This window comes from Haemaphysalis longicornis, unplaced genomic scaffold (assembly GCF_048455015.1).
Source record: "Haemaphysalis longicornis isolate Haplotype H1 unplaced genomic scaffold, Haemaphysalis longicornis Haplotype H1 scaffold_1, whole genome shotgun sequence".
Classification (NCBI taxonomy): Eukaryota; Metazoa; Arthropoda; class Arachnida; order Ixodida; family Ixodidae; genus Haemaphysalis; species Haemaphysalis longicornis.
This window is the reverse complement of record NW_027526203.1, coordinates 318,872,565-318,887,356: the sequence shown is the minus strand read 5'-3', so window position 1 is coordinate 318,887,356 and position 14,792 is coordinate 318,872,565. Positions and strand designations below refer to the sequence as shown.

The 14,792-nt window shown below is 45.0% G+C and overlaps 2 protein-coding genes across 2 annotated transcripts in view; one reads left to right on the top strand and one right to left on the bottom strand.

The window, feature by feature from the left end:
• The window catches only part of Vav (Vav guanine nucleotide exchange factor), a 235,227-nt gene extending 231,020 nt beyond the window's left edge, over window positions 1-4,207 (top strand). The window contains 1 exon segment of the mRNA XM_077691052.1: window positions 28-4,207. Coding sequence (XP_077547178.1) covers window positions 28-87 — 60 coding nt within the window. The 3' untranslated portion in view covers window positions 88-4,207.
• Window positions 4,208-10,648: 6,441 nt separating this feature from the next.
• Window positions 10,649-14,467, bottom strand: LOC144151359 (uncharacterized). The gene has a single exon (XM_077682385.1). The coding sequence runs from the start codon at window positions 13,994-13,996 to the stop codon at window positions 13,433-13,435; it is 564 nt and encodes a 187-aa protein (XP_077538511.1). The 5' UTR covers window positions 13,997-14,467; the 3' UTR covers window positions 10,649-13,432.
• Between the last annotated feature and the right edge of the window lie 325 nt (window positions 14,468-14,792).

Here is a 14,792-nt window from a genome sequence, read left to right as displayed (position 1 = left end):
CGAGCTGAAATCCTCTCGTTTCCTCAGGTGGGCTACTTTCCCTGGCAGTACGTGCAAGAGATTCCAGCTGCTAGCACTGAGTGCTAGCTGCCCTGCAAGGCACTTCGGCAATCCTCTTATGTTCACAAACTGTGGAGAGCAATAGTGGGATTGTGCGAGGCTCGCGCATTTGTATTTAAAAGTGATACTGCACATATTGGGGGCTTGAAAGTGAAACTGAACTCAGCTGTGTTTATTTTAATTTTTTTAAATAGGCACTTGAAATATTTCAATTGTGGCGTTGTTGATCATTTTGCATATGTGAATTTTGGTATTCTTCCTTTCTTTTCTACCACTGCAGCTTTTACTTGAAGGGGTTGCCATACAGTTTTATAGCTTTGAAAGAATTCTTTCTTGCTCCATACCTTGCATGTCGAACAAACACACCCGGATCATTTTCCATCGTGCATTTGGTTTTAAAATCATTGGTTTGTAGTGATTTTTGTCATTGCTTCCTCACCGTGAGCATCCCTTCATAATAAATTTTGTAGCTGCAGCGTACTACTACCGAAGAGAATACCTTCTTGGGTGATGTAAATAAGCAGTCTTATCCCCCCCACACAAACAATAGATTCGACACATGTGGTAGAGTAATATGTGTGTGGCCTCTCATATTTATTTAACACTGCAAGTTTCTGCCGCTGTTGGTGTAGATCTGGCAAACAAAGCGTTGCACCTGGCGCGTGATATGTACTTGCAAAAACGTTTGACCGCTTATTTGAACTTGTTCCGGTGTTGAAGCTGTGCAGAAATTTTCAGCTGGCAAAGTGGCCATAGACATCTCACATTGGACAATTTGGGATGAGGCCAGAGTGTGTGCAACAAGTCGGAGCTCCTGCTATTCCGAGCTGCAAATTAAGCCGCACATTCACCCATAATTGGTCTGGTGCTAGTAGCTGGCAGCCTGTTGGAAAGGTACATCGGAATCGAACGTTTCTGTAAATAGGCTATTTCTTTCAGCATCCTCGATCAATTTCTCATCTTGTTTAGCAGCGATGCGTGACGTGCCACTCTGGGGAAGGGCACGGCATGCCGAGTCGGTTCGTGAAAACGAACGCGTGTCCGATTGGCCTGAACAGTTGCGGTACATTTCAGCCGTCTGCAATGCCAGAACTATTGTCCTCACAACGAATGTATGACGTTCCTGTTGTGTCGCAGTAATGCGGCTTGAGCCATGTCTTGTACTCCCAGCCAAGAAAAAAAAAATTGCTGCGAAAGCCTCATTTTAGTGCCGTGTGGTAGGAATGTTTCTATAGTGTTAAAAGCCATCTGTATAAGCTTTTCGTTGGTCTTTCTTGTTGTGCATCTTACTTCTTGCCCAGTGCACTTCTCCTAGTCAAGCAGTTTTAGTGTTTTGCGATCAAATTTGCCTCGTTTTTCTTTTTTTCTTTTTGAGCTGTTCCGCTAGCTTTTTTTAACTATGAGCATGCGAATAACACTTTTAACATTTTTGAACTAAGGCTTCTTTTTTTTTTTCTGATGTACGAGAATTTGGGTGTTGCAGTTGCTTGTTACCAGTTTTGGCTGCAATAATTGTGCTGTTTTACTGTGCCACAAATTTTGAAATCGGCGTCGTCAGTTGTTGGCCAAACGTATCACCATGTTCCAGAGCATACCTTTAAGATGCATATGGCAACTGAACAAGCATGTTGAGCATAGAAGTCTGTTTAATTTTTATAAGTCAAAGTATTTTTGTCCGAGCTCAGCGCCCCTGACTGCAATCCAGCTGCAGGAGCATGTTAACCAAGCTGTGCGCTAAGTGCAACCGGCCGGCCGGCCGGAGGCTCTGCCAGCGTTGTTGGCCATGGCAGGCAGACTGGTGCTATCGCTGCTCAGCCCACTATCTGCCGAGGTGACTCAACAGGCGGCTGCTGCTGCTGCTGCAGCCCCGGGCCCTGGTGCCTCCTGTGCCCGACGTCCCCGCACTGGCTGCCACAGGTTCCCTTGAGAACTGTGCAGAGGGCGTGCAGTGCCCTTCCTTGCACGCGCTTTCGCATCATCTATACACTGTACGGGCCCCGTCAGTCGTAGCCGGCTCATGAAGCCGCTCTCGTGCACTGCTGTCCTGAGTGAGCAGGCGACTCCCCTTAGTGTAGGCACTTGTTGTGTGACGTACCTGATCTACTCGTTTCGCCGCAGCCGTCGCCGCTGCCTGTAGCTAGGCCTGCACTTGGCTGCCCACTCGTGCAAGGTGCGGTGCCCTTCTGTGGGAGCCGTGCAGTGCCATTGTTCCCTGAGGGATCGCGTTTAGCTTGCCTGACACAAGTGTACCTGTCTCGACCACCATGCTGGCCGCATCTTTCTTCGTTTCTTTCTACCTTTGAAGTAAGCGTGAAGACAACATACAAATTTGTCAAATGTAATGCAAAGAGGCTCTAAATGTAACGTAGAGGGTGGCAGTGGCCCCTCGCGGTATTTCTCACACACTCTGAATGATGTCACCGGGTGACATCACCAACCAGCCTGAACAGAATGGCTGGTGCTACAAAAACCAGCTCAGATTTGAAAGGTTGCGCCAGGAACGTGACACACATCTTCCTGTGGCACTTGTAACAGTGCAGTATGAGAGTGCTGTTTGCTTTATCCCAATTGCGTGCTGTCAAAATCGGAAGGCATACCAGGAACTCGGGGCTCCCTTTTTCTCATCATTACATTGAGTTCAGTTGGGCTGAAGTTGTCCAATTCTAGCTAGATATAAATTGGAGCTGGAGGTTCTTCATCTGAACCACGCATGGAACGTGAAGTCAGCATATAGAGTTTTCATTTTTATGTCTGCTTCTCTAAGTACGTCATAAAAACTCCTGGTATGTCCTAAGCTAATTTAGGAAGTGGGTAGTTTCAAATATGTTCTTTGAAATGCCACTTACTCTGTAATGAAAGCATATTTCGTGCTGAGAAAAATTTTCTTGTTATGAATGGCCCAATCTTCTGAATGGAGCAAAGTTGTATGTTGTCGTCATGGACCCTTCAAGTTGATATTGGCAGCAACTCTAGCTTCGTCCAAATCCAATCTTTATTGCGTCGCCATTGGGTAGTGCGGCTTGCACAGGTGTTGCAGTGTATTTCGTGCGAAAGACGGTGACCATCTGTTTTCTGCCCTCTCCCTTTCATTGTCGGGTGCAGCACTTCTGTGTCTATTTGGTGGGAGTCGTGTAAAATATTTTTTTTGTTTGCAACGTGTTTTAGGAAATGCCAGCACTACTCGGTGCATGTTTTCTTGCCATGAGTTGTCAAAATCTGATGTTTAGATGCCATAAGTGAGTTGATTCTATTTCTGTGTAGTGTAAGCCATGTCTCTGCCTAGTAGCACAGGGCTAAAAAAAATTGCCTCTATATACCTGACCTCTATTCTCAAAGTGCCAATGGCATTCACAATACACTCTTTGTATATTATATGCACTTGTAGATGTCCAGCTATTGTATTGTGACAAACCCTTCTCTAATAGAGAAATATGCTGTAGCAGGACATTTATCAGTAGTACTAGCAGGTTTAGCCTGTAAAAGAAGTAGGCAAAGTCTTGATTAATAGCTGGTGCTGCTCCCCCCTTTTTTTAGTACATGTTCCCTGCAGCGTATGCCATACGTGCATTCAGTGTATGCATGAAGCATTCCTTACTCTTGTGCACGTTTACCTGTAATGTCTTCTGGTGTCACTCAGGGCATACTATTAAATGCCCTTTTAGACTGTTGCAGCATCTGTTATATTGGTCTTTTTTTTTTTCAAGGTTTTTGAAGTAATGATATTTTGTGATAACTGAACAAACAATCACTCAGAGACACTAAAGTGTGAAAAAATGTAGGCATATATCAGTAGACTACACTGTCCAGAATACAAGTATACCATTCACAGCAGCAGCAGTTTAAAGGGGCCATAAAGATGAAAATACAAGTTTGTTTCATTTGAAAGATTCCCTCGTTGGACTGGCACTCATACTATATTATTTAATGCAAACTTCACTGAAATAAGCTATAGATTGAGAAAACAGAGAATAGGCAGGTTATTCACCAGCTGCTTTCCGGCAGTAGAGTTATGACACATTGTGGCCCGCTTGTGCAATTGGCTGCGGACTACCAAATTAAACGCGAATTAAAAGGGATTATAAGCTTGCAAAATGAGCCACCTGCACTTAAAATTAGTGTATATTCTTTTTATAGTCATAGGAATGGTGAATAAACAACAAAAGTTCCAAACAAACACCTAAGCATGTACGCAGCTGCACTGCATACGGAACTATGTACCACCGGCTGATGGTGCGAAACCCTGCCGCCTGTTCGGGGTTTCATGCAGATAGTTCTCAGGCACAAAGGTCCTTCCCGCCATTCTAGCTCACCTGCGACCCTGCCTGGTATGCTCGCACATTAACAATGGTCCATGCCGAGTTGCAACTCCGTTGGTGCCCAGAATACATCTTATTTTTGGGCCCAGAGCAGAGCGCTCGTGCACTTGGCATGTCTGACATGCCGGACATCTGGCATAAGCAACACTGCCTCTTATGTGACCCTGTTTGTAAAGTCATACCCAACGTTTTACAGAGCAATTACTATTAACTGCAACAAGCACGAGGTCGCGGGTTCGATTCCCGGCCGCGGCGGCCGCTTTTCTGATGGAGGCGAAAAGCAAAAACGCCCGTGTGTTCGAGATTTCGGCGCACGTTAAAGATCCCCAGGTGGTCAAAATTAATCCGGAGCCCTCCACTACGGCGCGCCTCATCGCCTGCGTTGCGTCGGCGCGTTAAACCCTACAATCAATCAATCACTATTAGCTGCAACAAAATATGGCAAGTGCAGATATGATAAAAAGTAAGCTAAGCACTGGAGGTGTGGCCAAGAATGGCACACCACGTAGACAGGCCAGCGGCAATAGTTCCTGTTGAATTGCAGCGTTTGGATGCTTTTAGGCACCTTCCTTCATCACATCCTTACTGACATTGTGAAATGTGATGCAGCAGGGCGAATTGATGACATTGTGAAATGTGATGCAGCAGGGCGAATTGACATTGTCTTTAATTTTTAAATTTCTCAGTGGATAAAGCATCGTTTGCTGTCAACCGTTGAGGGTATTGTAAAACACAGAACCTTTTTAATAACACAAAGTTGGTTTTTCTCTTTGCGACCCCCCTAATAATGTGAAGTATGCCAAAAATTTGAAAACCAGTGTTGCCAGTTCATTCATTTTCCACACTACAATTTGTGACATTGCAAAATGCAGATAGTGAAGTGGAATAGGAAAGCTTGTCTTAAGCATTTTCCTGAAAACAGTGAGGTATTAAGGACATGGAAGCATAAAATAAATGCATGTTGCAACTCTTTCTTAATAAAGTCACCAACTGATTTTTCGAACCCTCAAGGGGCTGAGGCAGCGTCTGGAAAATAGGGCAGTCCAAAAAAAATGAATTCATGCAAAACAAGTCATTTTATTTACCAAGCAGCTTGAAAAGCTCATCAGCCTGTTTCTGCAGGGAACTATGTTGCTGTACCAATAAGTCAGTTTGCACGTCGGCAAGGGTGACTTTGAAGCAAGCAAACAGCACAAGCGACCATATGCGACTAAACGGCTACCGTGGTGACTAACGAGTGAGTTTCTTCCTGCATGCAGCTCGTGGGACGGTGCAGCAAGTGGTGCCGGCTTATCAAGGCTGTATGACAGATCAGCTGGCGATGCGTATGCAATGCTGGTTTAAGGCTGCAGAAAACCAATATGACAGCAAAATTGTTTGCGCTTTCGGTAGCTTTTCACTTGCGATTGACAGAAAAATCCCGGAAAATTGAATAAGAAGGTTTTCAAACATCTGAAATTTTGATCGCTGTTATACGTTGACTCTATGGCGCGCATGGCAGTGCCGTGGCAGAGTCTGGGTATTCAGGCAGTACCGAAAATAGAGCTTCCAAAAAATTGGTCGGTGACTGTAGTTTTAAAAACACACAAACTGCAGCATTTAAACTTTGCCAAACATGCTGCCTCGCTAACTCTGGTTAGAAGCAAGTCACATCCCCTTAGCTTTAGTGCAATAAAAAAACTGCCTTCTATGCAGGACCACGGAACACCACTAGGGCATCAAAATGAAAATTGCAGGGCCCATTGGGAAAGTGGAAGCACAAGCAGTGGTCTAATCTCTGCGTTTGGAGGGACTCAATGCCACTGTGTCCCTGCAAATGCAGGAAATGGACACTGCTTGTGCTTCAACTTTCCCAATGGACCCTGCAATTTTCATTTTGATGTCCTAGCGGTGTTCCGTGGTCCTGCATAGAAGGCAGTTTTTTTATTGCACTAAAACTAGAAGGGTGTGCACACATTTTGATGCCTACCATGTATGCCTGTCTAAATTTATGGTACCAATAATAACTTTATGAATGCCCCTCACGTGTGTAAATACACACACGTTCATGACAGCCTATGGCAAGAATGGACCATCACCTCCGGTGTTCCCACTCTACGTTGCCTCCCAGTTGGCAGCATTGCACACGCTCAGTCGGGTCTGGTCGGTGGTTCACCTGTTAACGTCACCAAATAAAAAAAAACTTGGGAAAAAATGGGGCAGCCTGCTCTAATTAGTTATTTTTAAACAAACACAGCGCTGTTTGCCAACGAACTTGAGCAGCAAGAGCTACGAAAGGTGGGATTTTTCGGTTGTTCAGCTTCTGGTGTCTCTTTAAAATAAACCACATTAAACACCTCTGGTATATAATGTAACATCTGGCAAAATCGCAGGCAAAGGGGAGCTCTGTGCCATTTTGTAGCATTAATCCATTGCATCAATTTGTCTGCATTTCGTGTCACTGCATGTTGCACTGGTGTAACTTCGAACAAAAGGTTTGGTCAGTTTTCTCTCTCTCCTCTCTCTCTCTGCCTCTTTTGATGGTATCGATCAAAAAAAATCTTCGTTGACGTGAGCAGCGCATTTACCAAGGTGGTGGAGGAAATTTGCCGTTTGAAGTAAAATTGAATGCCGAGGCACCATGCATCATTGCATCTCGTGGAGGGCTATCGTTCGCACGCTCTAACCAGGAGCCGTCCAGGAGATTCATATTTTTTCTAGCCTGTCAGGTGATGTGTCCGTGCCAAATGTGTGACGTGAATTATTGTGCCAACATATTTACAGTGTGCATGTGTGCGTATGAAGCTACTGCAATGAAAAATGGCACAGCTCGTTAGCTTGAGTTGATGTGTAATATAGTGTTTCGTTAATGCCTGGTTCAGTCGTGCTTTGTTGTTTGCATTTCCTTTTGCTTTCAATACTTGAACTGCATGAGGTTAAAGTCAGATGGCTTACACAAAATGTGCATGCTTCATTAAACGCTGTTGTCATCAGAACATTTTGGTCTATGTTGTATAAAGCAGAAAAGTTTGATTTCTATATCGATTTTGTACTATAACAGTTCCAAATCTGCACAAAACATGTGAACACAGATATGTGACTTGTGTTAAGCTTGTGTTCTTTTTGGCAACCTGAATTTATCGCGTGGGGTAATTCTACAATTATATCACATTTTATTGTTGTATTGTTTTTGTTAATGTAATAAAAGATTTTTTTTCTATATTTGTGGCACTGTTACTAGTTATGCACCTGTCACCTATGCTTTTGCCCTGTTTTAGCTCTGACTGCCACCAGAGGTAGTCTTCGCACATGCTTGCTATACTATCATTTATGCTGTTACCTGCAGTTTTTTTACGACGATGTCCTAAAGGACCCAATTTTCTGCACTTTCTTACAGGTATCATAGCGACAGGCAAGATTTCAAATGTGTTGCTTTATGCATCTCTGGGCAGTTAAGTATATAATAAATTGTAGGTACTAATATTCTCTCAGGAGGCAGCTGAACGAAGTGTGTTATCAGGTTCAGATATTAACTCTGCAAAACTGATTTTGGTGTTGCAATTCATGGGAATGGTGTGACCTAAGCCTCTTTTACTGTTTACGTTCGCTCATCGACCATAGGGACAAAAAGGGTAGCTTTACAGAATTACACCTTTGCATCTCTAAATTTTTGTACTAATAAAGCCTTTTCGACTTTTTGAAAGGTGAAAGGGTAACCCCTTAAGGGCTTATGACGACCTGAGCTCGTCATGAGCAGTTGCCAGTATTTTGCTTATGACGAGCTGTGGTCGTCATGGGTCTCTTGCAAGGCTACAAGAGGCTTGTGACGAGCCCAGCTCGTCAAACGGTGCTTTTCTATTTACAACATAGATGGCAGCACGGGTTCTGCCATTGGCGCTTGTATTCAATGAGAGTTTACACACTAGATGGCGGAATGGGTGGCTTGTTTCCTGCACATTTTACAAACATGGCTTCATCCGTGCTGCGTTCTGGTGCGATAAATCTGTCTTCAGGTGATGAAAGCGATAGTGATCAGGATGGCAGCGGTGTGTTTGATTCTTCGAGTAAAGCAGATAGTGATGACGTTTTTACAGACAGCGACTGAACGGGAAGACAATTGCGATGATATGATAGGCAGCTCCCGTGAATGGTACCCGATAGACCCTGAGGAGGCTCAATGCTCAGTGCCGCGCTCTGAATGCTACCACACAGATGGTAGCATCACCTAGCTTCAGGGAACTATCGAGGAATAGTGCATTATCTGCACGGCAATTGAAACCCAACCTTTACTTTTTGGATTTGCAGAAATTTATTTGTAAATACACCTGATGTGCCCCACGTATAGTGTATTATGTGGAGCGAAGAATGACCAATAAAACTTTATAATATGCCGTAAAATTTTTTCGATTATATTTTTTCTGTTTTCAGCGCATTTTTGAAGCATATCACATCATTAAAAAAATTGGCCATTTTGGAACATATTTTTTTCGTTTAATCAGCTCTTAAGGGGTTAAATTCCCTATTCTGCAAAAAACTGTCGTGTCATCGTAGTACAGTCAAGGAAATGGCCACTGCTATAAAGAGCAAACAAAAAACGTGATTCGATGGGGTTTCAACCGGGCTCTTCACAGTTGCAGCCCAGTGCCCTACCACTGGGCTATCTCCACACGTTGGAATAGAACAAAAGTTGTTCCTTTCTTCGGGGCACGTTACCCACTGGGAGGGGGGCAGGGACCAGAAGCTTTGAGGGGAAATGTGCCCGCTTCACAAAACTGGGCAATTGAAAGCGAAGCTGTAGAATAGCGAGTGTCGCGTGAAAGCTGAACGTGATAGCATGCGAGTAGGACAGACGCACACCAGCCACGGAGAACCTAGATTCTAGGGAAGCTTTGGAGTCTGCCAGTCTGTATTGGAGTCTGCCAGATTGGAGTCTGCCAATCACTCTGTAAGACGAAACAAAAGCTAAGAAAGAGACTCGTACACAGTGTATCAAAAAGGAAGCTGGTAAAAGTAACCCACTCCAAAAGGCAATGAAACGCGCAAATACGATGTAGCAGTAAAGAAGTCTGTGTCACCAGGCTTTCACTTTCAGAGCAAGTGAGCAGACCTACGTGCCTTGAATTTTTTTCATTGTGAGACATATTCAAATGATCTTTATGAAAAGTATATTCAGCTGCTTGCTCCAAATGAATTACCCATCGTACATTCCATGTGAAAAGCGAATAGTGAGTATTCTTTTTCATGTGGCATTGAAAAGTCCGTATCATGTGCAACATTAAAGCACTCTATTGAATTGAGTACTTAATTTTGAAACCACTGCACTGCAGAGTTTGCAACACCATCATTCAGTTCAGTAACAAGATCTTGGCAGACCTTCAGTCAGTACGCAGAATCACTTGTGAGGCCACAAAATCTGTAGTCTTGGCCATAAGCAAGTATCTGGCCAAGATTTCTCTTGAAAAGCACAAGTAGCAAAGCAAATTTTTTATTGAGAATGCCCTGAAGGGCCCCAAAAGTGGGGTGGGGAGATGCAGATCACAACAAACGGGAAGAACTGAATGCAAGCTAGTGCAAAATGGCACGAACAATTTAAGCGATAATGAAAGCACACTATACAATGTACAAAAGGAAAAAACACTGAGTAGATGGCTCGAGCAAGAATGAACATTTCTTAAAAGTCAACACAATAAGAGCAAGGCATTACTAATTAACACAATCAAAACAGTGCAAATAAAAACAAAATATTATTTACAACAGTAATAAAACATTGCAAAATTTGTTGCAGTTGATTAAAGCAGTGTGATAAAGCAGGCCGTCCAGGTGAATATTTACACAAGTTTGCGTGCACGTGGTAGAAATGCTTTCAGTGGGTGATCAACTATAAATGTTGGGGTGATTGGCATGGCAGATGTGGAATTCCAATTGAATAGGCATGCAAATAACAACTTGCTATGGTAAACTTTGAACAAAATACTGCAGTAAAAAGTTTTGGCGACATTTTTGTAAAGCCAGTTAAGCTAGACTGGTATTTTTATGTTTAAGTTCCAGGCAAAAAAAGAGTGAAGTAAGTCACTATAGCCCCGTTTTTAAGTTAACAGTTCTCCATAAAACAAGGAAGAGGGGCTAACAAAGTAGCACTGTCAATTCCTAGCCAACATCTAGTATCTATTGGCACCTGCATTATATAATGCTACTTGTGCTAGCAGGTGCAAGTCAAACAAGGCAGAAACAAATTTTTGACACTGTGTTTGCACTGCCCACTTAAAATTAACTACTTTGCTTCAGTAATGAGACAGAACTTGATACAGGTGAAAGGCTCAACATCCCTACTGTTGCAGTGGACTTCCAAAGGTTGCTTGCTTAAATGAGAGCACCATTCACATGCATGAATGCACAATAAGTGCAGTTGGGCACAAGAACATTTCCGACGCAAATCCGGCAGATTGGGTAACATGGAATTGTAAGCATATGGTTTCAACAAAGCCCTTTCAAACAACAGTGCCTGAGGTTTCTGATTCAACAGAAAACGAACCTCAAATAAAACATGAAATGTTCAATTCTGTTTTGAGCTCTGGTTGAAGTTGTCGTTTAGTGTCTCATGCCGGCCAACCAGGCACAGCTAGGTGAAAGAGCAAGAGCAGCAGTTTTTAAATGTCATGGCCTTAGCTTGTTTCCTTCCGGTCACTTTACTAAGGCCACTGACTTCAAAACATTGCAAAGCACCTAGGGAGCTGGTGAAGCTTCCATGCAAAATGCAGATTGTGCCAGGATTACACTTCATGCCATTAATAGAGGCTTTGTCAGTCAATTGGGTGGCATAGAGTTTGGTGTTCAGTGATGGTGTGTTGCTGTTTGCTTTCTTGATGTGTTGCAGAAATTTTTCCAACAATACAATCGTGGTGCACTGCAAGCAGGAAATCCTACAGCTTGTTCTCTCTACTCCAGTATAGTCCTTTTTGGTGGCAGCACAGGGCACCAAAGAGCCAACAAGGGTCTGGAAATCACTTGTACACCTTACATCTGCGGGCATTTCGCTGATGTTCCTCATGTTGGAAATTAAAACACATCCTTCCAAGAGAGTGCCTGAAAGCATCCATAGCTTCTGTCCCACAGTACCTGCAACATGCCACAGGAGTGTGTATCCACCTTGCCAAATCCACGACAGCTGCTACTCTGTTTTTGATCATTCTCTTATGAGCAAGCTGCTTTTGCATTAGATGTCAGAAAGTAACCAGCACGATTTTGTGGCTTGTTAGATAAGACTCAATGCAGGCAGCGTCTCGTGTTGGTTGGCTCAAAAACTTCAATGCTGATACGGGTCCCTCACCACACCAAAACAGATGGCAATGCTCGAGCACATGCATCTCTCCCCGCGTCCGTCTGTGCTCTGGCCAGCCCTAGCACTCAACAGGCTTTAGACCATGAGGCCCACCAATAGCATCTCCATGCGCTGTGCCAGCAGACGGTGTTTTTCAATCCCCCTCTGCCTCTCCCATGAAGCCGCATCTATGGTTCGACAAGCACTGACCTACCCTCTCCTCACCCCACCCCCTATCCGCCATGTACATGGGATCCTCTTGCACTCCGCCCAACAACTGCCCTACCCACCCTTCAGTAAGGCACCTTTATTGGGAGTGCCATCCAGCAGACCTACCACCCGCCTTGGCTCCCACATCACTTCCTGGGAGGACTGGCTGAACTGTGGTCATGGAATAGACGTCAATATGATGCAAGAACTTATTTGATTGTAGGGTTTAGCACGCCAACGCAACACAGGCGATGAGGCGCGCCTTAGTGGAGGGCTCTGGATTAATTTTGACTACCTGGGGATCTTTAACGTGCGCTGAATTCTCGTACACACGGGCATTTTCGCTTTTGGCCTTTATCAGAAAAGCGGGCATCGAACCCGCATCCTCGTGATCAGCAGCACAACGCCTTAGCCACTGAGCCACCGCGGCGGGTTGACGCAAGAACTCCTAGCAGCGCACTGCCTTCGGGTTAGTGACAGACCCTGGGAGAGCTATAGTAGGGCCGGTTAATAATAAAGAGACTGCGGCACGATGGCCTGGACTAGGGCTATCCAAACAATAAAGCTTCCCTTTCTATCTAGAGGAGGTGACACTGTTTCCATATACCAAAGCTGGAGCTGGAAGCTGGACTGAAGCTTGCTTAGTTGTGATGTCCAGGGCTGGGGACACCATAGAAAAGTGGCCCAACATTGAATGACACCGGGCTGTTGTTGGAGCTCGGAGCCTACCATGTGGCCCGGGTTGGCCGCATCGATTTGTGTTGCTCCACTCAGCATAAAGGAAATTTAATGAAGGTGGCCTGACACTACTCATAATGGTGGAGTGCAAGCAGGTACAGGCCACAGAAACTGAAATGACTGACATTGGACAAGATGTAGCTAGATGAGCCCTACCACATGCAAAAAATGCGTGTAAATGTTACCGGGTTCTAGCAGCATTGCTATGATGCGTCAACAGCCTGTTAACCTACCAGAAGAAATGAATAACAAAATAAGAGCTTTAAAGGGACACTAAAGGCAAACTGCAGTCTGTGCCAAGAAAAAAACAAACTGGAATACAGTTTCTACGGCTTCGGTTTGGACCAGTACATACTGCTTATGCTTAGAAATTAGCAAAGCAGGTAAGTCTCTCCATCATTTCCTTTACATTTTTGCAGCGATAAATATGCTATTATTAACTTTGACTAAGGCTGCCCTCTTTCCCAGCCAACCATAAAAGCAGGTGAACAAAATTTGCCACGCCTTTTTGTTTTGCTTTGTGTTTGCATGTGCACGCGCTGCACTGCACCCAGAATGTCATTCAGTGACCATTAAGAAGTGTAAAACCAACCTTTAAGACTCTTGGTGTTACAAATTGTAAATCAGGAAATATCTGTGGTGGCTCCACTTGCATTTTGCCACCATCTAGCCTATAAAAGGCCATTGTCACTTAGAATGGTATGTTTGTGAACAAAGCAGGTTATGTCAATACAAATCAACTTGCCTCTTCTTTGGCTTTTGTGTCCCTTGGCGTGCGGTTGCATACAAAATGTGCGCGAATTCATCAAATTCACACATGAACTGAATTAATGTGGGCCTTCAGAAGTGACAAGCTTGGCAATGTCTGCGAGCAGAGAGGGCATTTGAACGGCACGTAATGCGATGCCGCGTGCTTGTGTAGTTGAGCTGCCGTAGTGAACGTCTTGGAACAGCGGGAACACCGCTTCGATTGTTGACTTTTTCCTAGAACTAGAATAGGCTCGCGGGAGGCAGTGCTCGGCTCGTGGCGTGTAGAAGCCGATTGTACGTCCGTCCGCTCGACGTCACTGGCTGGAACCGAAGTACTTGACCGCCTTTTGCCTGTGCAACGTGGCGAGACACATCTCCTCCTTGAGGAAGTTCGGTTGCCGTTGCTCACATTCTCCAGCTCCACTTTTTCACAAGAGTCGACCAGGTGGCGCTTCAGCCCTTCCGCGTGTCTCAGTTTAGAGCACTGAAAATATTCAATGCACGACGGACGCGGCCGGTGAGAACGCCGCTTAGGTCGCGGCGAATCACGGTTCTCGCACATGACTACGTGAACACCGGAGTTACGAGGAAACTGGAATTTAGAGCAGGTTTCGCAGAGACTCATCCGCACGTCTAGCAGCAGCGCCCGTGGCCGACGTCGCTTTGCTTATCACTGTCGTCCACAGGTGCGACGCCGGACGCACTTCATGGTTTCGTCGTTTGAAACGTAAAACGAACGAAACACTACTGCCACCGGTCAGTCTGTAATGTAGGATGTGTGCTCCAGTCATCCAGTTCGTCGAAGCCTCGCATTGTTACGCCGTCAGCGACCGTTCTTGACTTTTTCACCGCGTCCAAGCGTGTACGCGGTTCCGGGATTCCCGCCATTCTCGCCGCGATGTGGTCCATGTGGATGTGGATGTGGCCATGCTGTTGGCTAAACCTTCGTAATGGTCGGCAACCGTTAGAGACAGAAACACAGAGTTGTCAGAGATTCCTGCCATTCTTTACGCTTAAGAACGCAATAAAGAGTAAAATATAGAAAAAAGGCACAAAAACAGAAGGAACTTTCAATGCCAGCACCAGTGTCCATGGCCCGCTGGTGTAGGCGTCGCTTCCGTCGCTTCCGCTGCAGCGTCTTTCGTCGTCTCCTCGCCCGACGTCACAACAGTCGTCTGCTGCATGCGGCATGGCTAAAGTGAACTAGAAGAGCATGGCTGTGTGGGCTGTGGTAGTGGTAGAGAACGTTTATTAAATTGAAAGTTTTCTTAGTGGGATCGCTGGCGTCCTGTCAAAAAAATTCGCGCAGCTTGCACTAGTGGTGCAAGGCTGGAGAGACAGTAGAGCTGGTGGCCCCTCTTCCTTATCCGGAGACCCAGCTGTTGCACCTCACATGGATTTCCGAAGTTGCCGCTGAAAGT

Excerpts from the sequence above, each read along its gene's own strand:
- LOC144151359 (XM_077682385.1), bottom strand. The coding sequence starts at position 13,996 with ATGAGTCTCTGCGAAACCTGCTCTAAATTCCAGTTTCCTCGTAACTCC.